Here is a 24,153-nt window from a genome sequence, read left to right as displayed (position 1 = left end):
TCATGATCAGGTGGGATTCATACCAGGGACACAGAGATGGTTCAACATCTGCAAATCAATCAACATGATACACCACATCAACAAACTGAGGAATAAAACCGCATGATCATCTCAATAGATGCAGAGAAGGCATTTGACAAGATCCAACAGCCATTTATGATAAAAACTCTGAAAAAAATGGGCATAGAAGGAAACTACCTCAACACAATAAAGGCCATATATGACAAACCCATAGCCAACATCATACTCAATGGGCAAAGACTGAACGCCATCCCCCTGAAAACAGGAACGAGACAAGGATGCCCTCTATCACCACTCTTATTTAACATAGCACCGGAGGTCCTGGCCAGAGCAATCAGGCAAGAAAAAGGAATAAAAGGAATCCAAATAGGGAGGGAAGAAATGAAACTCTCACTGTTTGCAGACGACATGATCTTATATATAGAAAACCCCAAAGAATCCATTGGAAAACTCTTAGAAGTAATCAACAACTACAGCAAAGTTGCAGGGTACAAAATCAATTTGCATAAATCAGTAGCATTTCTATACTCCAAAAATGTACTAACAGAAAAAGAACTCAAGAACACAATACCATTCACAATTGCAACAAAAAGAATAAAATACCTTGGGGTAAATTTAACTAAGGAAGTGAAGGACCTATATAATGAAAATTACAAGGCCTTTCTGAGAGAATTGGATGACGACATAAGGAGATGGAAAGACATTCCATGTACATGGATTGGAAGAATAAACATACTTAAAATGTCCGTTCTACCTAAAGCAATCTATAGATTCAACGCCATCCCAATCAGAATCCCAATGACATTCTTACAGAATTAGAACAAAGAATCCTAAAATTCATATGGGGCAACAAAAGACCCCGAATTGCTAAAGCAATCCTGAGAAAAAAGAACAAAACGGGAGGCATCACAATCCCTGACTTCAAAACATACTACAAAGCTGCAGTAATCAAAACAGCATGGTACAGGTACAAAAACAGGTGCACAGATCAATGGAACAGAATTGAAAGCCCAGAAATAAAACCACACATCTATGGACAGCTTATCTTTGACAAAGGAGCTGAGGGCATACAATGGAGAAAAGAAAGTCTTTTCCACAAATGGTGCTGGGAAAACTGGAAAGCCACATGTAAAAGAATGAAAATTGACTATTCTTTTTCACCATTCACCAAAATAAACCCAAAATGGATCAAAGACCTAAAGGTGAGACCTGAAACCATAAGGCTTCTGGAAGAAAAGGTAGGCAGTACACTCTTTGACATCAGTATTAAAAGGATCTTTTAGGACACCGTGCCTCCTCAGAGAAGAGAAACAATAGAAAGAATAAACAAATGGGACTTCATCAGATTAAAGAGCTTCTTCAAGGCAAATGAAAACAGGATTGAAACAAAAAAACAACCCACTAACTGGGAAAAAATATTTGCAAGTCATACATCTGACAAAGGCTTAATATCCATAATATATAAAGAACTCTCACAACTCAACAACAAAACATCAAACAACCCAATCAAAAAATGGGCTGGAGACATGAAAAGACATTTTTCCAAAGAAGATATACAGATGGCCAATAGGCACATGAAAAGATGCTCATCATCGCTGATCATCAGGGAAATGCAAATCAAAACTACACTAAAATGTCACCTTACACCCATTAGAATGACAAAAATATCAAAAACTAATAGTAACAAATGTTGGAGAGGTTGTGGAGAAAAAGGAACCCTCATACACTGCTGGTGAGAATGCAAACTGGTGCAGCCACTATGGAAAACAGTATGGAGATTCCTCAAAAAATTAAAAATAGAACTACCATACGATCCAGCCATCCCACTACTGGGTATTTATCCAAAGAGGTTGAAGTCAGCAATCCCAAAAGTCCTATGCACCCCAATGTTCATTTAAGCATCATTTACAATAGCCAAGACATGGAAGCAACCTAAGTGCCCATCAACAGACGAATGGATAAAGAAGATGTGGTACATATATACAATGGAATACCACTCAGCTGCAAAACAGAACAAAATCATTCCATTTGCAATAACATGGATGGACCTTGAGGGAATTATGTTAAGTGAAATAAGCCAGCTAGAGAAGGATAATCTGTGTTTGACTCCACTCATATGAGGAATTTAAAACTATGGACTAAGAACAGTTTAGTGGATACCAGGGGAAAGGTAGGGTGGGGGTGGGCACAAAGGGTGAAGTGGTGCACCTACAACACGAATGACAAACATTAATGTACAACTGAAATTTCACAAGATTGTAACCTATCATTAACTCAATAAAAATTAAAAAAAATAAACTCAAAAAGAAAAAACGAAGGTGAATTAGGGCTTGTAATTTTCCTTTCTTAAATTCTTTTATCGTGGTAAGATTGATTTCTAACACTATATGAATTTTGGGTGGACATCATTATATTTTGATTTCTCTGTAGATTACATCATGTTCAACGCCCAAAGTCTAATTACAGTCCATCAGCATACACATGTGTCTAACCACTCCTTTCACACTCCCCCTTCCCCCTCTTGTAACCACCAACCCAGTCTCTATCTGTATGTGTACGTTTGTTACTGTTTTTATCTTCTATTTATCAGTTAGATCATACAGTATTTGACTTTCTCCATCTGACTTATTTCACCTAGCATAACACCCTGAAGGTCCATCTATGTTGTCACAAATGGTCACATTTCATCTTTTTTTATGGCTGAGTAATATTCCATTGTGTATATATACCACATCTTCCTCCACTGAGCCTTTGGTGGGTACCTAGTTTGCTTCCAGTTCTCAGGTCTTGTGAATAATGCTGCAACAAACACGGGGAGGGGGTGAGAATATATCATTACACATTCGTGATTTCACATTTTTGGATAAATACCTGGAGGTGGAATAGCTGGATTCTATGGTAGTTCTTTTCCTAATTTTTTGAGGACTCTCCACACTGTTTTCCATAGTGGCTGCAACAGTTTGCACTCCCACTGGGAGTGTATGACAGTTCCCTTTACTCCACATCCTCTCCAACACTGATCATTTCCTGTTTTGTTAATTACAGCCATCCTGACAGGCATGAGGTGATATCTCATTGTAATTTTGATTTGCATTTCCCTGATAATTAGAAATGTTGAACCTCTTTTGATGTGCCTTTTGACAATCTGTATATCTCTTTGGAGAAATATCTGTTCAGATCTTTTGCCCATTTTAATTGAGTTGTTAGTATTTTTGTTGTTGTGTTGTACAAGTTCTTTATATATGTTGTATATTAACCACTTATCAATATATGGTTTGCAAATATCTTCTCTCAGTTGTTAGGTTGTCTTTTTGTTTTGTTGATGGTTTCCTTTGCTGTGCAGAAGCTTTTTAGTTTGATGTAGTCCCATTTGTTTATTTTTTCTATTGTTTCCCTTGCCTAGTCAGACATGGTATTTGAAAACATGTTGCTAAGACTGAGTCAAAGAGAATATTGCCTATGTTTTCTTCTAAAAGTTTCATGGTTTCACTTCTTATGTTCAAGTCTTAATCCATCTTGAGTTAATTTTTGTGTATGGTGTAAGATAATGGTCTACTTTCATTCTTTCGCATGTGGCTGTCCAGTTTTCCCAACATCATTTATTGAAGAGACTTTCTTTTCTCCATTGTAAGTTCTTGGCTCCTTTGTCAAAAATGAGCTGTTTGTAGACATGAGGGTTTATTTCTGGGCTTTCAGTTCTGTTCTGTTGATCTGTCTGTTTTTGTGCCACTACCATGCTGTTTTGATTACTATATCTTTGTTGTATGTTTTGAAGTCAGGGAGTGTGATACATCCAGCTTTGTTCTTTTTTTCAGTATTCCTTTGGCTATTCAGGGTCTTTTGTCGTTCCCCATAAATTTTAGGATTCTTTGTTCTATTTCTGTGAAAAATGTCCTTGGAGCTTTGATAGGGATTAAACTGAATCTGTATATTGCTTTAGGAAGTATGGACATTTTAACTAAGTTAATGCTTCCATACCACAAACACAGAATATCTTCCCATTTCTTCATATCTTCTATTTCTTTCAACAATGTTTTGTAGTTTTCAGTGTATAGGTCTTTCACCACTTTGGTTAAGTTTATTTGTAAGTATTTTATTCTTTTTGTTGCGATTGTAAATGGAATTGTATTTTGTGTGTGTGTGTGTGAGCTAACATCTGCTGCCAATCTTCCTCTTCTTGCTTGAGGTCCATTGTCCCTGAGGTAACATCTGGGCCAATCTTTCCCTACTTTGCATATGTGACACGACTATGGCATGGCTTGATGAGTGGTGTGTAGGTCCACACCTGGGATCTGAAACTGCCAACCCTGGGCTGCTGACATGGAGAGCACAAACTTACCCACTATGCCACTGGGCCAGCCCCTGGGATTGTATTCTTAATTTCTCTTTCTGCTAGTTCTTTGTTAGTGAATAGAAATGCAACTGATTTTTGAATGTTGATTTTCTATCCTGCAACTTTACCATATTCATTTATTATTTCTGTAAGTTTTATAGTGGATTCTTTAGGATTTTCTATATAGAAAATCATGTCATCTTTAAAGAGTGACAGTTTCACTTCTTCCTTTCCAATGTTCATCCCTTTTATTTCTTTTCCTTCCCTGATTCCTCTGGCTAGGAGTTCCACTTCTATTTTAAATAAGAGTGGTGAAAGTGGGCATCCTTGTCTGGGTCCTCTCTCTAGAGAAATAGCTTTCAGTTTTTCTCCAATTAGAAGGATATTGGCTGTGGGGTAGTCATATATGACCTTTATCATGTTGAGGTAGTTTCCTTCTATACCCATTTTATTCACAGTTTTATCATAAATGGATGCAGTATCTTGTCAAGTGATTTCTCTGCATCTATTGAGATGATCATGTGATTTTTATTCTTCATTTTGTTCACGTGGTGTATCACATTGATTGACTTTCAGATAATGAACCATTCCTGCATGTCTGGAATGAATCTCACTTGATCCTGGTGTATGATCTTTTAATGTATTGCTGTATTTACTTTTCTGGTATTTTTTGAGGATTTTTGCATTCATTTCAACACTGCTATTGGCTTGCAATTTTCTTTTCTTGTGTTCCCATTGTCTGGTTTGGGTATCAGGGTAATATTGGCTTTATAGAATGAGTTTGGAAGCTTCCCCTCCTCTTCAATTTTTTGGAAGAGTGTGAGAAGGATAGGTATTATGTCTTCTTTGAATGTTTAGTTGAATTCACCAGGGATGCCATCTGGTCCTCCCTTATTTTTGGGGAGGTTTTTGATTACTGTTTTGATAATCTTACTGATGATTGGTCTAGTTAAATTGTCTATTTCATCTTGATTCAGTTTTGGAAGGTTATATAATCTAAGAATTTATCTGTTTCTTCTAGATTATTCCATTTTTTGGCATATAGCTTTTCATAGTATTCTTTTAGAATCTTTTGTATTTCTGATGTGTTCACTGTAATTTCTCGTCTTTCATTTCTGATTATATTTATTTGAGCCTTCTCTGTTTTTTCCTTGGTGAGTCTAGCTAAAGATTTGTCAATTTTGTTTATCTTTTCAGAAAATCAGCCCTGGGTTTCACTGATTTTTTCCTATTACTCTTTTAGTCTCTATTTCATTTATTTCTGCTCTGATTTTTATGATTTCCTCCCTTCTACTGATTTTGGGCTTTGTTTGCTTGGTTTGTTCTTTTTCCAGTTCCTTTATGTGCACTGTTAGATTATTTATTTGAGATTTTTCTTCTTTGTTGAGGCAGGTTTATATTTCTATAAATTTCCTCCTCAGAATTGCTTTAGCTCTATCCCATAAATTTTGGCAAGTTGTGTTTTCATTCCATTTGCCTTTAGGCCTGTTTTTTTAAATTTTACCTTTGATTTCTTCATTGACCTAATTGTTGTCCAGTAGCATTTCATTAATCTCCACATATTTGGGGCTTTTCTGATTTTCTTCCTGTAGTTGATTTTTAGTTTCATACCATTGGGTCAGAAAAGATGTTTGGTATTATTTCAATCCTCTTAAATTCATTGAGAATTATTTTGTGGCCTAATATGTGATCTATCCTGGAGAATGTTCCATGTGCATTTGAAAAAATGTGTCTTTTGCGGTTTGGGGATGGAATGTACTCTATACATCTACTAAGTCCAACTGGTCTATTTTGTCATTTAAGGCTAATGCTTCCTTATTGATCTCCTGTTTGGATGATCTATCTATTGGTGTAAGCAGAGTGTTAAAGCCCCCTACTATTATTATGTTGCTCTCTATTTCTCCTTATATGTATGTTAATGATTGCTTTATATTTTTAGGTATTCCTATGTTTGGTGCATATATACTTACAAGTGTTATATCCTCTTGTTGGATTCTTCCCTTTATCATTATGTAATGCCCTCTTTGCTTCTTGTTACAGATTTGTTTTAAAATCTATATGTCTGAGATAAGTCTTGCGACCCCAGCTTTCTTCTCATTACCATTTTCATGAAGTATCTTCTCCCATCCCTTCACTTTTGGTTTGTGAGTGTCTTTAGGTCTAAAGTGTGTCTCTTGTATGCTCATATATATGGGTCTTATTTTGTTTTTAATCTGATAGGCCACCCTATGCCTTTTGATTGGAGCATTTAGCCCATTGACATTTAATATTGATATTAATTGCTGTTAATAAGAATGTACTTATTGCCAGCTCATTACTTATTTTCTGGGTATTTTAGTAGTTCTTCTCTCTTCTTTTCTTCTCTTGTTCTATTCCCTTGTGGTTGATGGCTTTTTTTAGTATTATGTCTGGGTTCCTTTTTCTTAAATTTGTGTATTTATTACAGGTTCCTGGTTTGTGATTACCATGAGCTTCATGTATAATAACCTACATATACAGCAACCTATATTAAGGTGATGGTCTCTTTAGTTTGACCTCTGGCTAAAAACTCTACTCTTATTCCACTCCTCTCATATGTTGTTTTGATATCATATCTAATCCCTCTTTTGTGCATGTGTATGGGTTACCCTCTTATCATAGAAGTAGATAATTTTTGTATTTTTGTCTTTTCACCTACATATCAACTTCATAGGTGGTTTATCTGCTACATTTACTGTATATTTGCTTTTACCAGTAATATTATTGCTTTTTTAAATTTCTTATTCCTATTTATGGTCTTCTCTTTTCCACTTAAGTATGTCCCTTTAGCATTTATTATGCTGGTTTCTTGGTGATACACTCCTTTAGTTTTTGCTTGTCTGGGAAACTCTTTATCTCTTCTTCCATTCTGAATGATAACCTTGCTGGGTAGAGTATTCTTGGCTATCATTTTTTTCCTTTCAGCACTTTAAAAATGTCATGAAACTCCCTTCTAGCCTGTAAGGTTTCTGCTGATAGCCTTATGGGGTTTCCTTTCCATGTAACTTGTTGCCTTTCTCTTCCAGCTTTTCAGATTCTCTCTTTATCTTTAATTGTGGGCCTAATTGGGTTTATCTTGTTTGGTGCTGTCTGTGCTTCCTGTACCTAGATGTCTTTTTCCTTCCTTAGGTTAGGAAAGTTTTCAGCTATGATTTCTTCAAATAGATTCTCTGCCCCTTTGTATCTCTCTTCTCCTTCTGAGACACCTATAACACAGGTGTTAGTGCCCTGGATGTTGCCCCAGAGGTCCTTTAGACTGTCCTCATTCTTTTTAATTATTTTTCTTTTATCTGTTCAGCTTGGGTGATTTCCTCTGGTCTTTTGTCCAGCTCGTTGATCATTATTCTGTGTCATCTACTCTGCTATTGAGTCCCTCTAGTGAATTTTTCATTTCCAGTATTGTATTCTTCATTTATGATTGGTTCTTTTTTTTATATTTTCCAATGTTTGGTTGAAGTTCTCACTGAGTTCATCCATTCTTCTCCAAAGATCACTGAGCATACTATGACTCTTTGTTTGAACTCTTTGTTAGGTAGACAGTTTATTTCTGTTTTGTTTAGCTCTTCTTCTGGAGTGTTGTCTTGTTCCATTACTTGGAATGTGTTCCTTTGTCTCCTCAGGTTGGTTCTTTCTCTGTGCTTGTATCCAACTGAGCTGGATTAAATCTGTGCTCTAGTGGGTGGGGCAGACCCCTGAGGTAACAGGCCAGGAGAAGAACTCCAATGGCATCAGCCAGCATCTGTGCCAACGCACCTGTACTAGGTCACAATAATGGCTGCGGCCAATGTTTCAGTCCCTTGAGAGGTCTCGTTTCTCACCAAGATGCACCCAGAGCTTATAAGATAATTCTCTTTTCACCAAAGGACTGTGCATCTTTCTTTCCGGTGTTTAGGTTTCTTTCTGAAATCAGTGAATTTGTACATGGACCCTTTAAGAGCAGGCTTTTGTCCCCCTTATGTCTGATAACTTTTCTGGGGATATTATCCACTATTGTTAATAGCCATCAAAGCCAGACATTGTGACACATGTCAGTTGTGCTGAGTCCAAAAGCAGCTTATTGTGGTAATGCTCCCCTGCTCACATCCCACATTCCTCCAGGGAAGGCTTCATATCTTAAGGTTGCTCCCAGCCAGCTGTGAAGCTTTGCAGCTGGAAGGTGGCTTTTTCTCTCCAGAAAGGGATTTCTGCCACTTCCTCCTCAATCAGCAACATCCCTTGTTGGGGGGGGGGGGGGGCGCGTTCTTTTTATCCAGTGTTCAGTTCTCTCTTAGGGGTCATTGTCTCAAGAGTAGTTGTAAATCCTTATGTCTGTGGGAGGAGGTGAGTTCAGAGTCTGCCTATGCCTCTATCTTGACACCATGCAGGGTTTGTAATTTTCTTTGAGGCAAAAAGATGAAAGAAAGAACGAACAGTTTAAACACTGGGATCATATCCATATTATCAGGCTAAAAGCCTCCCTTTCCAATGGAACAGATCATTATTCCAGATGCTCTTATTTTGGCTCCAGATAAGCTAGAGAGCCAGATTCCACTTGTCTTTGTCCATTTATTTTTTCTCTCGGTTTCTACTACACAACACTTTCCTTGTTTCCCTCCTACCTCCATGTTCACAGCATATGCTAGTTTATCCTCTGCTCAGCCCCTAATTGCTGCAGCACCCTCTGGCCTGGGCCCCTGCCCTTCTCCATCTTCAAACTCCTCCTAGTTGAGTCTAATACCATCTACACGCAAATGGCACTCACATTTATATCTTCAGCTTTAACCTCTCCTCAGAGGTTAGATTCATTATTTCCAGCTGCTTACTTGACATCACTATACAGATGTCTAATATTAAACTCAAAAAACTATATTTTCCCCTAATCTCTTTCTTCCCTAGTCTTCCTCCATCTGAGTCAATGGCAAAAGCGTCCACCCAATTGCTCGTGACAAGAATCTAGGAGCTACTTATGATTCTTTCCTTCATGCACTACACCCAATTCATCCAGTAGTGTCTTCTGTACCTCCAAAATCTGCAATGAAACCTTCTTTTTCTCTTCATTTCCACTATCACTGCTTGGTCTGAACCACCAGCCCTTCCTGCCTGGGCCACTATAGTGTCCTGGTCTCCTGTTTCTACTCTGGCCCCCCACAACCCTAGTCCCACCCAACAGCTAGAGCAAATCTTTAAAATCGTAAATTGGATCATATCACATCCTGCTAAAACAGCCCTAATGGCTTCCCATCACACTCAGAATAAAGTTCCAGATCCCTCCCCTGGCTTATGGAGAGCCGCATGATCTGGCTGGCGCCTGTTACCCCAGCCAAATTCTCTGTCCCACTAGGTTCCACCCACACTGCCCTTTCAACAGCTCCAGCACAAGGCTGTTGTACTTGCTGGACTCACAGCGTTTGCCCTTCCTGTTCCTTCTGCCAAGAATACTCTCTTTCCTATTCCTAATCATGTTATTAAATTTAACTTAAAGGTCACTTTCCCAGAGCAACCATTTCTAACCACTCCGAGCAGCCACTAGTCACTCTGGGTCATGTCACCTGGTACTAATTCTCTGTATAGCACTGACCTCCACTAGGTGTTTTCTTGTTTGTTTTTGTCACTATCTCCCCTACTAGGACATGAGCTTCATGAGACCAGGGACCTCATCTGTCTTCACTACTCAGTGCCCAGGGCCTTTGCCATGCCTGGCAAATAACAAGATCTCCCTAAATATTTATAAAATTAATGACTACATATTCTAGGCCATGGGGATATAATTGTCTAGCAATTTGCCTTAACATAAGTGCCAAGAGAGACTCCCAGGTACAAAAGAAAACTGAACGTGGAGAATCTCCTTGTACTAAAAATCCTCAGATTTCAATGAAAATTCAGTGACAGTCGATGTATATAGAAAATTCTATATGACACATTTCCCAATTCTTATGTACCCAATGGACAGCAAGAGCTTCTTTCACTTAAGAATACAATGGTATTCTGTTTGGAATAAAATGTATTCAGTTGGTTGTTAACAAATACTGGTTGGGTTGGATTGTTAGATATTGTAGTTATAAAAAGGACACAGTTGGACAAATCTCTGGGCCTCTTCCTCCTCCTCTGCTCAAAGAAGGCTGAGAAGCTCCTTATGGCTCCAATAATTGCTATTCCTTGAAGGGGCTTTTCTATTAAAAGTTGACACTGGTTGACCGTCTACTGTATTCCAGGTATAATGTTAGGAGTTTTATGGGAATTATCTCATTGAATCCTCACCACAGCTCTGGAGGTAAATAGTAGGATGTTCCTCATGATACAGATGAGAAATCTACGGCTCAGAGAGGCTTGGCAACCTGGCTAAGGTCACAGTTGGTGAGGGGTGGCACTAGGATTTGACTTTGTGAAGTGACTGCTACTCCACATTGTCTGTCAACATGGGCTGACATCAGTTCAGTCGTGTAGGGAGCCTGGGAGAGGTTTTGTCAACACAGGTGTTTATGTCTTCTGCCCCTTTTAGGAGAGGATTGCCAAAAGCCACGGGTCCCAGTGTGGGTTCTGCACCCCTGGCATTGTCATGAGCATGTACACGCTGCTCCGGAACCAGCCCGAACCCACCATGGAGGAGATCGAGGATGCCTTGCAAGGTACGGGCCTTGAGGCACAGCCAGAGAGGTGGGATAGCAAAGGGGGCTCTGCAGAGGTCGGGGCCGGACCAGAGTGGAAGCCAGGAGTGGACTAGGAGTTCAAGGTGCTGATCTTTGGAGGAAAGGCTCAGAATACCCCAACGTGGCACCTATGATCTACCGGAAGGTTGGCCCTCTCTTAGAACACTGGGTGGTTTGGAGACCTCCTGGGGTCTCCTGCTTTAGTGTTTGTCTTCCTGAGGTGTCCTCCTGCCCTCCCCCACCCTGGGACCAGGTAGCAGTAGGTGGCTGGCATGGGCGGAGATGGTTTGGAGAACTCCACAGAAGCTAGTGACATAGCTTCCTTCCATCTCAGCTTTCACCACAACAGGACTCTGTAGGACAAAGGCCACATATGAGGAAGGTGACCATGATTCTGAGCCTTGGGCAGAGACTGGCTTCCCAGTTTTCCTTCTGTGAATGGGCCCAGGAGTCTGGACCAGGTCTCTGTTCCTCTGAATTGAGTAGAGAAGGATGCTCCTCCATTCATCATACAATCCATCACTTATTCAATCCATTATATTGAGTCCTATCATATGTCAGGCACCATACAGGGTACAAGGGAAACAGGGATGAAAGGCGCAATCCCCACTCTCAAAGATTTCACATGCTGAGGAGGAAGATGATGTAGTTTGATAAGCTCTCTGATAAAGCTATGAGTGGTCACCATGGGAGCATGTAGGAGGGACACCTGATTCAACCTGGACATTCTAGGAAGGCTTCCTGGAAGACATGTTAGATGTTTTGAAGTCAGGAAGACAAGGAGAAAGAGGGGCACTACAGGCAGAGGAAACAGAGCGTGCAAAGAGGGCATCTAACTGAACCGGGAGCAAAACCACAAACCCACCCAACTTGCCTGGGGCCTGTGCTGACACTGCAACTTTTTCTTTGTACCATAGGGAACCTGTGCCGTTGCACAGGCTACAGACCCATCCTCCAGGGCTTCCGGACCTTCGCCAGGGTAAGTCTGGGCCCCAGCACAGTGTGGCCCTGCTCCCAAAGCAGAGACACTCAGGAATTGCTATTGGAGGGATGGCAAGGGCCTCTAGATTACAGAGAAGAAAGATAAGATGGCCAACTGGCAGGCCCTCTGGCCACGGGTACCTGGCATGGGCAGTGGTACCTGGCATGGCCATTCTTATTCAGGGAGGGGTTCTCATCACCAGCATGGGGACTTCTCTTCCTGGGTAGGCCTGGAGAGCTGGTTCCTGGAAGAGGAATGCTGCCCACGAGCTGAATTCCTCCAGGGCATTTGGGCTCGGCAGCTTCCCTTGGAGACTGGCATACTCAGCCCGTGGCAGAGGTGCTGAATGTGGCATTTAATAACAATGCAGCCTGAGTCAGGACCCGCACCCCTCCTCCTTTCCTCCTCAGCTGCTTTCTGCAGTTGGCAGTCTGCCGAGCTTATGAAGCTGCTAATGAGGTCTCCAGACAGTTTGTGAACTCTTGTATTGTTCATGTAACGCTGAGTGAGAAAGCACAGGCGGGGTGTGTGAACATGAGATTATAGACACAGACACACACCTGCCATCTGCCAACAGTTCAGAGGGCTGGCCTCTCCTTTCTTGGCTTAATCTCCCCAGATTTCACCTGATTCTCCAACTAGGCCAAATTGATCCTCAATCCAGTCAATCAGTCTCCTCTCAATTTGATTCAGGGTTGAGGGGATAGTCCCAGCCTCCCATGCTTTTCACTGACTGTTAGTGTTGGCACATTACAAAAAGGAGTGTTTCATCCAAATAGCTCCAAACAGGTGGACATAGAGATGGGCCTATGAGGATGGAAAACACCCCACCCTGGGGAGTGCTGTTGATGGTGAGGAATCAGCAAATGTGGATTTAAATAAGAATGATTGAAAACTCATGTCAGCAGACCCGGGTTCAAATCCCATTCCATCACTTAATCGATGCATGACTTTGGGCAAATTTCCCTGTTTCTAAAATGGAGATTATAATAATACCTTTTTATAGTGTGTGTGGAAAGCACTTCTTGTAAATCTCTTAGAACAACGCCTGGCACATCTTTAGTATTCAGTAAAGGGAAATTATAAATTAGGATCCTGAGACATCTTTTATTACTCAATATTGGATCTTCATAAATTGCTCAGGCTTCCCTGAGAACCAGGGATTGTTCATCTTGCCCGTGTGTTTATTTCCTAGGAGTCTTCTCAAAGAGCTACAGTCTAACCAGACCTTCTAGTTTCTCTAAAGAGAAGGGCTTTTGAGAGTAGCTGACAACCATGCTCCTTCTCAGGGTTGGAGTTTTCTTGTTGTTGAGAGGGTTCCTGATTCCACTGTAAGGAGCAGCCCCCCAATCCAGCTGGCAGAGCAGAGCAGAGCAGAGCTGAGGGCTCTGAGCAGCCAAACTGACCAGCACGTAGAGTGTGCTCAGAAGCTCGTGCACGTTGTTCATTGGAGGTCCCCAAGGCCTTTATCCAGAGCCTTTTAACTCTTATTCTACACACAGTTCCAACTAACTTGATTCTCCAGTTTTCATGGCCATTGAACACTCTAGAAAAGGGTGATGAAGTTCTGCTAGAGCAAGGCACACTATTCCCAAGAATGACAATGTCCATCTAGCAACAAGGAAGGAAAGGGAGGAACCACAAAAATAAGCACAAACTCAGCAGTCTTTGAGAAAAGTGGAAATCTCTCTGGGGAAGCAGAATAGCCTTATTCAGCCTCAGTAGACCTTGAGGGCAGTGACTCTTTATTGTAAATCCCAATAGTTTATGTCCTGAACACATCAATGAATTATTAATTTAAAAAATCTAAGTAAGAATATGCTGGCATTTTAATTATTTGGAAAATGCACTTCTGTGAAATACGTCCTTCCCCACAAGAACCAGGTGAGTGCGGCTGATGGCTCCCTGTGGACGGGCTCCCCTCACTTCACTTAGGGCCCCTGCAACACTCCTACTGCAAAGAGAAAGATGAAAAGAAGCACTATAGCAACCCCTCTTTCTTTACTCCTTTTTATCTAAATATGGAGGAGAAGAGCAAGGTGATGATGGAACGTCTAGAATAGAGCTGCTCTGAGATCCAATATGAAAGCTGGGAATGCAGGAGGGGTCTGCACACAGGGCAGTGTGTGCAGGCAGTTCAGGCAAGGGAGGGTTTCTTTCCTGATGCCAAGTCTGACGGTGCTTTTAGGTTGTCAAAGGCTCTGCCTTTGGCTTCCATGGCTCTCTGGCAGCATTCTTGGAAACGCTAATTGGTTGTGCCTCATGCTTCAGGAAATGTTGGCATGGCATGGTGTTTCCTGTATTCATGTCAGAAGGGCTGACTCAGCCCCCAATTCCAGAACCTGGTTACCCCAGAAATATGCTTGGGGATGTGCCTTAGAGCTGTCCCGCTTTTGCCTCTCAGCAGAGCTCTATAATTCTGGAGTGTCTCCTGAGGCCCTGAGCTGAGACTCCTGCCTGCTTGGAGCAGATCAGTCGGATGAACACACCCCTTCCCCACGCTCAATACCTCAGTTCTGGGAGGCAACAACCTGGACTCTACATTGTGCTCTGCTGTTGGCTCCCCAAGAGGTCCTGAGCACGTCCTTTCCCCATGGGTGATGGGTCATCAGATCTGTACACTTCCTCCAGAACAGGCCCACAGTGAGGAATGAAGAGTGTTCAGCTTTCTGGCAAGAGGTGCCTATGGAAGTAGTGGTGAGGCATCAGGCACACTGGCTGGACACATCTCAGGACCCAGCACTGGTCTTGGACATTCTTGGTGGGAGCCCCACAATGACCCCAGCCTGAGAAGCATCCAACCAAGCCCCATAGAACTTGCCTGATCTAGAAGTAGAGCTCCGGAGTGCTGAGAGAACCAATGGGAATTCCTCTCCTAGGGGCTTCCTAAGGGAGCAGCACTGAAGAGAGAAAATGAGTGTAAACATGTCTTTTGATAAAGTAAGATCTAGGTTTTATGGAGAAATTTCCTTAAAATTAAATTTCACTGCTGCTTCCAGGAGAGATCCTATTTGCTTGTAACAAGTTATTTAGTCTACATTAACCAAGCAACAGAAAGTGCTTAAAGCAGAGGCAAGCGGGATGGGGTTGGGGTATCTGCTATTCCTGTTGACACTGGCATAGTTATCAGAGCCAGATTTCATTGGAGATTAATAATCTAGGTCCTTTATCTTCTGTGAAAGCTCTTCAGAATATTTTTGTGTGAGTGTTGGTCATCTCTCTAGGATGGTGGATGCTGTGGAGGAAAGGGGGACAACCCAAACTGCTGCATGAACCAGAAGAAAGACCAGACGGTAAGTGGGTCCTTCTCTCCCTGGAAGCCTGGGGGTCAATCTCAGATCAAAGGAGCCTGTGGGCTCTCTCCACACTCTTGGTGGTGGTGGCTGGAAGAGGAAATCGTTATGCCCAGATTATGAGGGCAGTACATGTGCATGATAGCCTTGGGTCCTATCGTAAGACTTCCTTGTTCCTGCCTTCCAGGGGCTGCCTATTGCTCCAACACCCTGCTGGAGGTTGCAAATGAGCTCTCTTGGACAAAGGGCTGGGCAAGTCCTACAGGGCACTTTAAAGGAGGGGATACTGTACCATCTATCTGTTCCCTTTTCCAACAGGTCACTCTCTCTCCATCTTTATTCAACCCAGAGGAGTTCATGCCCCTGGACCCCACCCAGGAGCCCATCTTCCCCCCAGAGTTGCTGGTAGGTGATGCCCCAGGGAGAGGCCCAAAGAAGTCTCTGTGCCATGAGCCTTTTTATTTCAGACCCCTAGGACCTCTGTGTCCTGCTTGTCCTTTAGTTTTCAGCCTGCATTTCCCTTCCTTTCTCTGACACCCAGAGGTCAAGCCTCTCTGCCACACACTCCCACAGGGACCTCCACATCCCTCCTTTTCCCACGTGTCACTCTGAGGACAGGGAGTCCAGGTGTCTGGCACATCAAGTACAGTAATAGATGTTCTAGAAGTATCTGCTGACTTCCTGGCTAAATCTAATGTATAAGCCCCCAAACAACCCAGTCTGCTCTCTGTGAGCAGTCCATCTATTTAAAAAGTGAACAAACAGAAAAAGAATGCTGTATCCAAAGGACACGATCCATGGCTTGCAGCTCTGTTTTCAGGACACCTCTCACACCCACTTTCTCACCTCAATGATTCTGCTCCTTCACCTCAACATTCATGGCAAGGAAATAATCCAGCCATTCTCAGAGTTTCACAAATGCAGATTTCTTGGGGGGTGTTGATCACATGAAGACTGCCTTATGAGTTCAGTGGGCCAGAGAGAAGGGCTTTTCAGCAGGCAGAAGGAATATCTTTCTCTGGATTATGAAACCTCAAAAAAACTTTCCGATTTGGGATTTTCTCTCCAAGCCTTGCATCACCCCACACACACTAGAACCAGGCCCCCATTGTCTTCACTTCTGATGCCCCTTCCCTCACGACATTTGTCCCTTCCTATACCTTGTCCACTGTACCTCCTGGAGACAGTGAGGGCAGTGCAAGGAACCTGGGCTTTTGGTCATGACAGTTCAGGTCACTGTGTGTCACAGGTCCCATAACCTTGATCCTCACATTCTGCCTTCACCTGTAGAAGATGGGGCTGACAATGCCTCCTTCACCAGGGTCTCCTAAAGATCAAGAGAGAGAATGTATGTAAGAGCTGCAATGCAATTCCTGCCTCAATACATACTAGTTCTCCTCACTTCTACCCTGACATGTATTTTCATTCTGAAGTCAGTATGAAACAAACCCACAGAAGAGTTGACCCGTCTGTGGACTTAAGGCAATTTATCATGGGAATGGCAATGGGAAGGAGGAGACAGTGGGGTGAGAAAACTACGTCTTGCAGAGACTGAAAGACGCTCCTCAGAAGCAGCTGCGTTTTGAAGGGGAGCGTGTGACCTGGATCCAGGCATCAACCCTGAAGGAGCTGCTGGACCTCAAAGCACAGCATCCCGAGGCCACGCTGGTGGTGGGGAACATGGAGATTGGTAAGGGCCCAGAGCCAGCTCTGAGGACCACCTGAGGGCCTGGGGACCCACCGAGGAATCTGGGCAGTTGAATTCCTGCCATGACCCCTTTGTAGTCACACAGACCTAGTTCAACCCCTTGCTGGCTGAGTGAAGTGAGAAAAGTTACTTCTTCTCTGCCCTCATTTTCCCATTTCACATATGGGAGCAATAATACCTCCTTAAAGGGTTGTTCTGAGTATTAACTGAGATCCTTGCTGACTGTTCTCCATAAACGTTCTCAGAGAGCCAGCTACATGCCAGGTGTTCTGGGAGGGGCTGGGGGTGCCAAGATCAATTGGACATAATTCCTTCCCTGGAGTGTCTCCAAGTTGGAAGAAGGAGGGAGCAATGGAGGTAAAGTGTAGGTCAATGCCTGATGGATGCCAGGGGTCCCATCAAGGTCACTCTCTTGCCCCCCACTTTTCCTGGGGGTGATGAGGTAAGGCAAAAGAGAGGAGATGTCCAAGTGTGACTGTGTTTGTGTTGCCTATGACTGTGGCCACCTGCTCTGTTCAGACAGGAGGCCCACAATATGAGAACAGGCCAAGGAGACTTGAGATGTACAGCTGTTGGTCCCAGTGCTTGCAGAGACAGGAGGAGATGTGCCCAGGTCCCTGCTAATCTCCATCCATTTCTAAACCTCGCTTGGCCCATTTCCACTGTGCTGGGTCCCAAGTGCACCGAGGACCCAAGGAGAGGATTGTGGCACAGCGGAGGTCTGCCTTAAAGGACCTCTGGTTTGGCGGGACTAGACATGCTTTTAAGCAGCCAGTTCAGCTTGTAGGAGACTCTTGGCTCTGGTTCTGGAAAGAGCCCCTGAGCCCTGGGCTCTGTTGGATCTGCAGAGCTGGCCATGCCCCATGAGCACAGGTGCGGTAGAGTCTTTAGCTGCAGGAATGTGACGCACAGGTTGGCAGGGTGGGCTGTGAGATGGGCTCAGGTGAGGTCATCATGATGGCCCGAGTAGCCACAGCCCAAAGTAGCAAGAGGGAAGGTGAAGGACTGGCTGGAAGAATCTGAGGTCCTTTGACCTATGGCGTGTTCCAGGTCACACACTGTCCTGGACCCAGTTAGATTCCAACAGAAAGAAATTCACGAAAACTTTATAAGCTCCAAGTTAGAAATAATTTCTTAAGCCCACTCCATCTGCTCCACCCGCTCCTCCCTTGTACACACACCCCACCAGTGTAACCCCACAGCCAGCACAGGTTCTTGGGGGCAGCCGGGCAGAGAGAGAACCTTACCCAGATAGGCCACTTTCTGCCTCCATCTGCGTTCTTTGTCCTGGGAGCTGATATTCAAACTGGCCAGACTCCTGGAACCCTCAGGAATTCCCAGCAGCACATGGGAGGGTGGGGGATACACAGACATTTCTTTTTAACCTTTCCCACCTATGGCCCTGTGGGCGGGGCTGGGGGAGGTGTTGTGCTAAATAGGTCTGGGGAACAGAGACACGTCTGTCTGTCCACAGAACTTTCTAACTTCAGTGGCCGGAAGGGCAGAACCCCAGCCTGGGCATGTGGTCCCACAAAGCCGTGCACCTTGAGGAACCCAGACACACGTGGGGACCAGGTGGCAGATTTGAAGTTTTCCCTCATTCACTTTTCCCTCTTGTCCGAATGTCGGACTTTCATGTTACCATTACTATCACACCCCACTCTAACAGTAGGTCCAGTAGTGCAATGTGCCCGTTCTTAGCTGTGTAATTTGGGCAAGAAACTCAACCTCCCTGTGCTTCAGTTTCCTCATCTCTAAACAGAAGAAATCACTGTCTCGTAGGGCTGCTGTGAGGATTAAATGAGTCAAAATGTGTAAAGTGCTTAGAAGGGTTCCGGACCTATTTTAATACTCTGCGTTTTCTAATACTGTTACTAAACACCTGCAAACACAACACACACACACACACACACACACGAGAATATTCAACTTCATCTCATCTGAATTCGGACAGTTTTTTTGAGGGAGGGAAAGACACAGCTTTGGGGCTGACAGTGTGGAACCGTGCTTACCCCATCTCATCCACGGCCTCCTCATCCCGAGATGCCCATGGGGCAGTCACACTGTGAGTATGGCATCCATCCAGTGCAGTGGTGGAAAGAATGCCGGGGGCTGCCCTGGGGATAAAGGACCGGCCTGCAACCTCAGGCTTCCATTTCTTTCCAGGCATCGAGATGAAGTTTAAGAACAAGCTGTTTCCTCTGATCGTGTGCCCAGCCTGGATCCCCGAGCTGAACTCAGTGGAGCACGGAGAGGAAGGTAAGGAGGTTCACCTGAGCCCACAGAGGGGTTGGGACACTGGGAATCAATCACCCGGAGGGGATGGCGGGTCCCCAGAAAGCCTCCCCTTTGGCTTTCGCTGCCACCTGCTTCTCCGGGAGCCACCCTGCGCAGGGGAAGCAGCTCAACCCTTCACGGCCTGCCTCTGCTGAGCATCCATGGTAGGGTGCCAGTGGCAAGGGCTGTGGGTTTTTTGGTAGTTGTTCTCTAACCTGGCTGCACGTTACAATCGCTCATGGGGGTAAGGGTAGGTGGGGGGAGTTGTTATGTGCTTTTTAAAAAACGCCAGGACTTAGCTCTTAGAGATCTGATTTTACTGAGTTGAGAACTACTACTTTAGGGAAAAGAGCACTCTGGTTGTAGGATCAAGAGTCCTAGGGTTGAGTCCTGGCTCTTTTATTAGCTGTGTGGCATTGAACAAATCACTTAACCTCTCTGGGACTTAATGTTTTTACCCATATAAGGATGTGAGTCCTGGTTCAGCCTCACTCCAATAGCTTTAAAGGGTGATAGGAACTGTGTGTGAAAGGGTTTTCTGAGCTGCGAAGGGAATCGCTGTTATTCTGAGCGTGTGTTCCCAGGTATCTCCTTTGGAGCCTCCTGCCCCCTGAGCTGTGTGGAAAAGACCCTGCTGGATGCAGTTGCCCAGCTTCCTACCCACAAAACAGAGGTGTTCAGAGGCGTCCTGGAACAGCTGCGCTGGTTTTCTGGGAAGCAGCTCAAGTCTGTGGCGGTGAGTCTCTGTTCATGGGCCCGTAATGCCCAGGGGGTCGGCCTTTCTCACAAGTCCCGGGGGCTAGTCTGGCCTCTGCTGCAGACCCAGCGGGCCTCAATCCTTCATGCTTAGAACTGCCTGGGGTGCTTGTTAAAATGCATATTCCTGGGCCCGACCCTCAGAGGTTCTGACTCTAGGGCCAGGATGGTGCCTTGCGGGTGCTTCTGATGACAGCGGTCTGCGGGCCGCTCTGGGAAACACTTGTTGTGGCTCAGTCTTTACCCCTGAGGTTGGAGAGATGGAGCCTCCTGCCCCTCTCTTCCTGTACTTGGCTGAGGCCCTAGGCAGGTAGATGAGAGATGAGTTAGGCAGAAGCCAAATAGGGAGGGGACTTCCTTCTAGTGTTGGGGGAGAGCCAGAGGTGGACCCCCTGAGAGGAGGGAGGGGTCCACCTGGTGACTGTTCACAATCAGCCTGCAGACTAACCCCCACATTCCCAGTCTGCAGATGGTGCTCACACAGCCGGTGCCATTTGAGGCTCACGACAGTTGATGGCATTGGGAGGAAAGCCACCCCTTCCGTTTTATTTTTCACCGTCTTTGAAATTAAAATCAAAAACCAAATGAAGCAAAACAGCCTACTGCCCTTCCCTGCACCCCTCCCCAAGCACCTGCCACTTCCAGCTGTAGACGAGGAGACAGACTCAGAAAGCTCCCCTGAGCTCCCCAGCTCGGCTGCAACCCACTTCCGGGAAGGGTTCATTTTCACTGTGCAACTGGTCTTCTTCCTCTTTTCTGATAGCGAGAACCCTGTGCTGATTCTCCTCCGTTCTTTGCCAAGTTGCCAGGAAGCTCAGGTCCAATTGGAGCAAATTGTTCATCCTCAAGTCTTCCTCCTCTTTTTCCTTGATCCTTATCTTCTATTTCTATTTTACTAACTCTCTATGGCCTCAGTGATAAACCACCTCAACCTTCTCAGAAAAAGGGTGAATGAGTTCAAACAAACAAACCAACAAATTTTAAAAGGGTTTGCCCTGCTTTACCGAGAGGGGAGTTTCAGAGCTGGGACCCACGCCCAAGCATTCAGCTCTCGAGTTTTGCATGTTGTTCTGAATTCCCGAGTTCTCACGGTGCCAGTTTTGTGTCTACATGGGCTGGAGGTCCACAGGTGTCACCCTCCTGCCCTGTGTTTGGGAGCCAGCTGGGTGAACCAGGCTTTCCTGGCTGAGCTCTCACACCTTCTCTCTGCTTGTCCTAGTCCATTGGAGGGAACATCATAACTGCCAGCCCCATCTCCGACCTCAACCCTGTGTTCATGGCCAGCGGGGCCAAGCTGACCATGGTGTCTAGAGGTGAGCTGCCTCATGCAGAGGTCAGGAAAGAGGGTCGCGGGGGAGAAAAGTCTCTCAAGATAGGTCACTTTCTAGAGAAACAGAGCCCTAAGTTCAACGACCCAGCTGTCCTGAGGGTCCCTGGAGGCTGCAAGGGAGATGGACGCAGGTTGGGGGCCAGGAGAGCTGGGCCATTGTTTATTAAGAATTCCCAACAGGCTCTGTCACCAGATGCCTTAGTCAGTGTTGTGCTGGACCCAGAATGCACCAGCTCACCACAGCTGATGGCTGGCTTTTCAGGGAGTCTGTGTGTGTTTGTTAAAGGTGGCCATTATTAAAAATTAAATTATACAAACTTACAACAAGATAAATTACCTTTAAAACAAAGATAATAAATACTCCTGATTATTCTACTTCACTTTGCTATGTCTATGCTCTTGAGGTTACTTCCCTCTATTGTATCTGTAGAGTGGAAATGCGAGGCAATGGCAAGCTTCGGTGCCCCTTTCCTTGTCGGAGGGTCCCCAAGACCTCCCCCAGGTTTGATGGTTTGTCAGGAGGACTCGCAGGATTCAGCAGAGAGTTGTACTCATGGCTACATCTTTTTAGAGCAGGAGGATACACAGCAAACTCAGCAAAGGGAAAAGGTGAGGGGGCAAGGGGAAATCAGGCACCAGCTTCTCCAGAGGGGTCAGACAGGACACGCTTATTTCCCCCAGCAACAAGCTGAGTTGTGACAACATATGTGAGATGCTGTCTACTGGGGAAGCCTGTTAGAGTCCAGTACCCAGGGCTTTATTGAGGGCTGGTCACACAGCTCTGCCTGGCACATAGCAAAAATCCAGACTCCCAGAAGGAAAGCAGGGGTTCAGTGTAAACCATCTTGTTCGTACAAGCAGCAGAGGCCGAGTGAGTCATTCTTATTGGGCAATGGTGGGAACTCTCGTGAGATCCAAGTTCCCGGAGGACAGCAAACGCCAACCTGGTAAGCAGGCCTTCAGAGGATAGCAGACCTGCTGTGTCAACTCTTTGCTACCCTCTTTCTAAATTCACAGTCAGAGATGTCATTCAGGTAGCTGGAAATTACTATGGTGGGAGTATTTATACCACAAAAACTAGCAAATACTAAGAATTAGAGCTTCTTTCCCCTGAAAGAATTTGTTGTTAAACATATGCCAGACACCATTGCTCAAGGATGTCAGTTGGAGGACCTTGGCCCCGAGTGTGCCAGCCATCCCCTCTGACTGCGGGCATCAGAGACCAGGATGGAGAATCCACTGGCGGGCTGTCCTGTGCCCTCTCACACTGATCCCTCTTCCTCTTGCCTCTGTACAGGCACCAGGAGAACCATTCGCATGGACCACACCTTCTTCCCTGGCTACAGAAAGACCCTGCTGGGTCCGGAGGAGATTCTGCTTGCTATCGAGATCCCCTACAGCAGGGAGGTGAGGTGCTGTGCCGAGTCACTCCTCCTGCCAGGCTCCAGACAAGGAGACCAGAGTCTGCTCGAGACCACCCTCAGCAGCTCTCAACTTTAAGTTGGTGTTCTCGTCTCTGAACTTTGCCTTCAACCGACCATATGTCTCCTCGGACAGTGAGAAGGGTCAGGGTAGGGGTGCACAGGGTGTGGACTATGAAACCAGACAGCTCGATGTGTGATCCTCAGTGGATCATTTCACTCTTCTGGGCCCTGATTTCCTCATCTGTAAAATGGGCACAATGTTACCTACTGGGCAGGTGGTTGTGAGGACTGTAAAGAAATAATTCGTAAGGTTCCTGGCAGATGTCTGGGAGGCAGTGGAGGTCACCAGCTGGTTTTACTACAAATTCCACGAGCACATTGGTTGTCAAATATCCCTGCCCCAGGCCAGAGGAGACTGGGTTTCACACCGTGAAGCGTGGGGTTTGTGTGCTGAGTGGAGAAACTGCCTGTCAGTCAAATCCGCACGTGCTGACTTTGAGCTCGATGAGTTCAGTCACTGACCTTGCTCTGGGTTGTCTTGGGCGGATTTCTGCTCCACGAGCGGGTTTTCTGGCCTGTTTGGGCAGGTCTGGGCTCCTCTGGCTACTCGCTCTTCTTCCTTGGGGCCTGTGGTGGCTCTCCTGCTGAGTTTGTCTGTCTCCCTGCAGATCTTGATCGCACAGCTCGAGGCGCATTCCATGATGGGCCCTTTAGAAAGGTGACGTGTGAGAGGCCGGCAACCAGCTGTAAAGGGGCTGTTAAGGCTTCATCACAGCCAGTGCTTCAGCGCGGGTACAAGGCGTGTTTAATGAGAATGCTAATTCAATTAGAGCAGTGATGCCCCAGAGGTGGTTTCTTAATGATTTCCTAGCTTGTCCTTACAGACAGTTTTGAGCAGTGGTGGCCAGAGTTTTGTACTTCACAGATCTGAAAAAATGTTAAAGGCACTGTGTGGGGGAAGGAGGAGGAAACAGGTACAGCCCTCCCCAGTTTTGATTTTGCCAGGCAGGGACATTAACAACACAAAAATCATTTCATAAAGGAAGATTTTATGCCCAGAATTAGGAAGGCTTTCTCAAGAAGGAACAGTTGACGACTGACACCAACCTTTCACCGCACCCCAGTGGACATGTCACCCTGGCTTCCTACGGTCCTGGAAGTGAGGAGCTGGAACCTCTGTTCCAGAACCAAGTTCAAACTCTGGGCTCATGGCCCCAGGGCCTTGTTTGACACCCAGGAATCTGGACCAGCTTTCTCATCAGGAGGGGCCTCCATGGCTTCTTCAGAGAAAACCCTGTGGCCATTTTGGGCCTTGACAATGGGCCTCATTGTGCTTTCTCCACTTCACCTTTCCTTAAACCTCCAGCCTTCGATGTTAATCAGAA

At 45.0% G+C, this 24,153-nt stretch overlaps 1 protein-coding gene across 3 annotated transcripts in view; it reads left to right on the top strand.

Moving 5' to 3' along the window:
- LOC103567354 (xanthine dehydrogenase/oxidase-like) overlaps nt 1-24,153 on the top strand; it is a 72,302-nt gene that overhangs the window by 14,828 nt on the left and 33,321 nt on the right. For all 3 annotated transcript variants that reach the window (XR_011526617.1, XM_070574217.1, XM_070574216.1), the window contains exons 5-13: nt 10,851-10,977; nt 11,916-11,977; nt 15,205-15,273; nt 15,592-15,678; nt 16,822-16,963; nt 19,148-19,240; nt 19,843-19,994; nt 21,234-21,327; nt 22,642-22,751. Coding sequence is in view for 2 of the 3 variants with exons in the window: in XM_070574217.1 (XP_070430318.1) it covers nt 10,851-10,977; nt 11,916-11,977; nt 15,205-15,273; nt 15,592-15,678; nt 16,822-16,963; nt 19,148-19,240; nt 19,843-19,994; nt 21,234-21,327; nt 22,642-22,751 (936 nt within the window). In the remaining variant the exon portion in view is untranslated. The remainder of the gene's footprint in view (nt 1-10,850; nt 10,978-11,915; nt 11,978-15,204; nt 15,274-15,591; nt 15,679-16,821; nt 16,964-19,147; nt 19,241-19,842; nt 19,995-21,233; nt 21,328-22,641; nt 22,752-24,153) is intronic.

The sequence above is a fragment of the Equus przewalskii genome, chromosome 14 (assembly GCF_037783145.1).
Source record: "Equus przewalskii isolate Varuska chromosome 14, EquPr2, whole genome shotgun sequence".
Lineage (NCBI taxonomy): Eukaryota > Metazoa > Chordata > Mammalia > Perissodactyla > Equidae > Equus > Equus przewalskii.
This window is presented reverse-complemented; position numbering and strand designations above follow the sequence as displayed.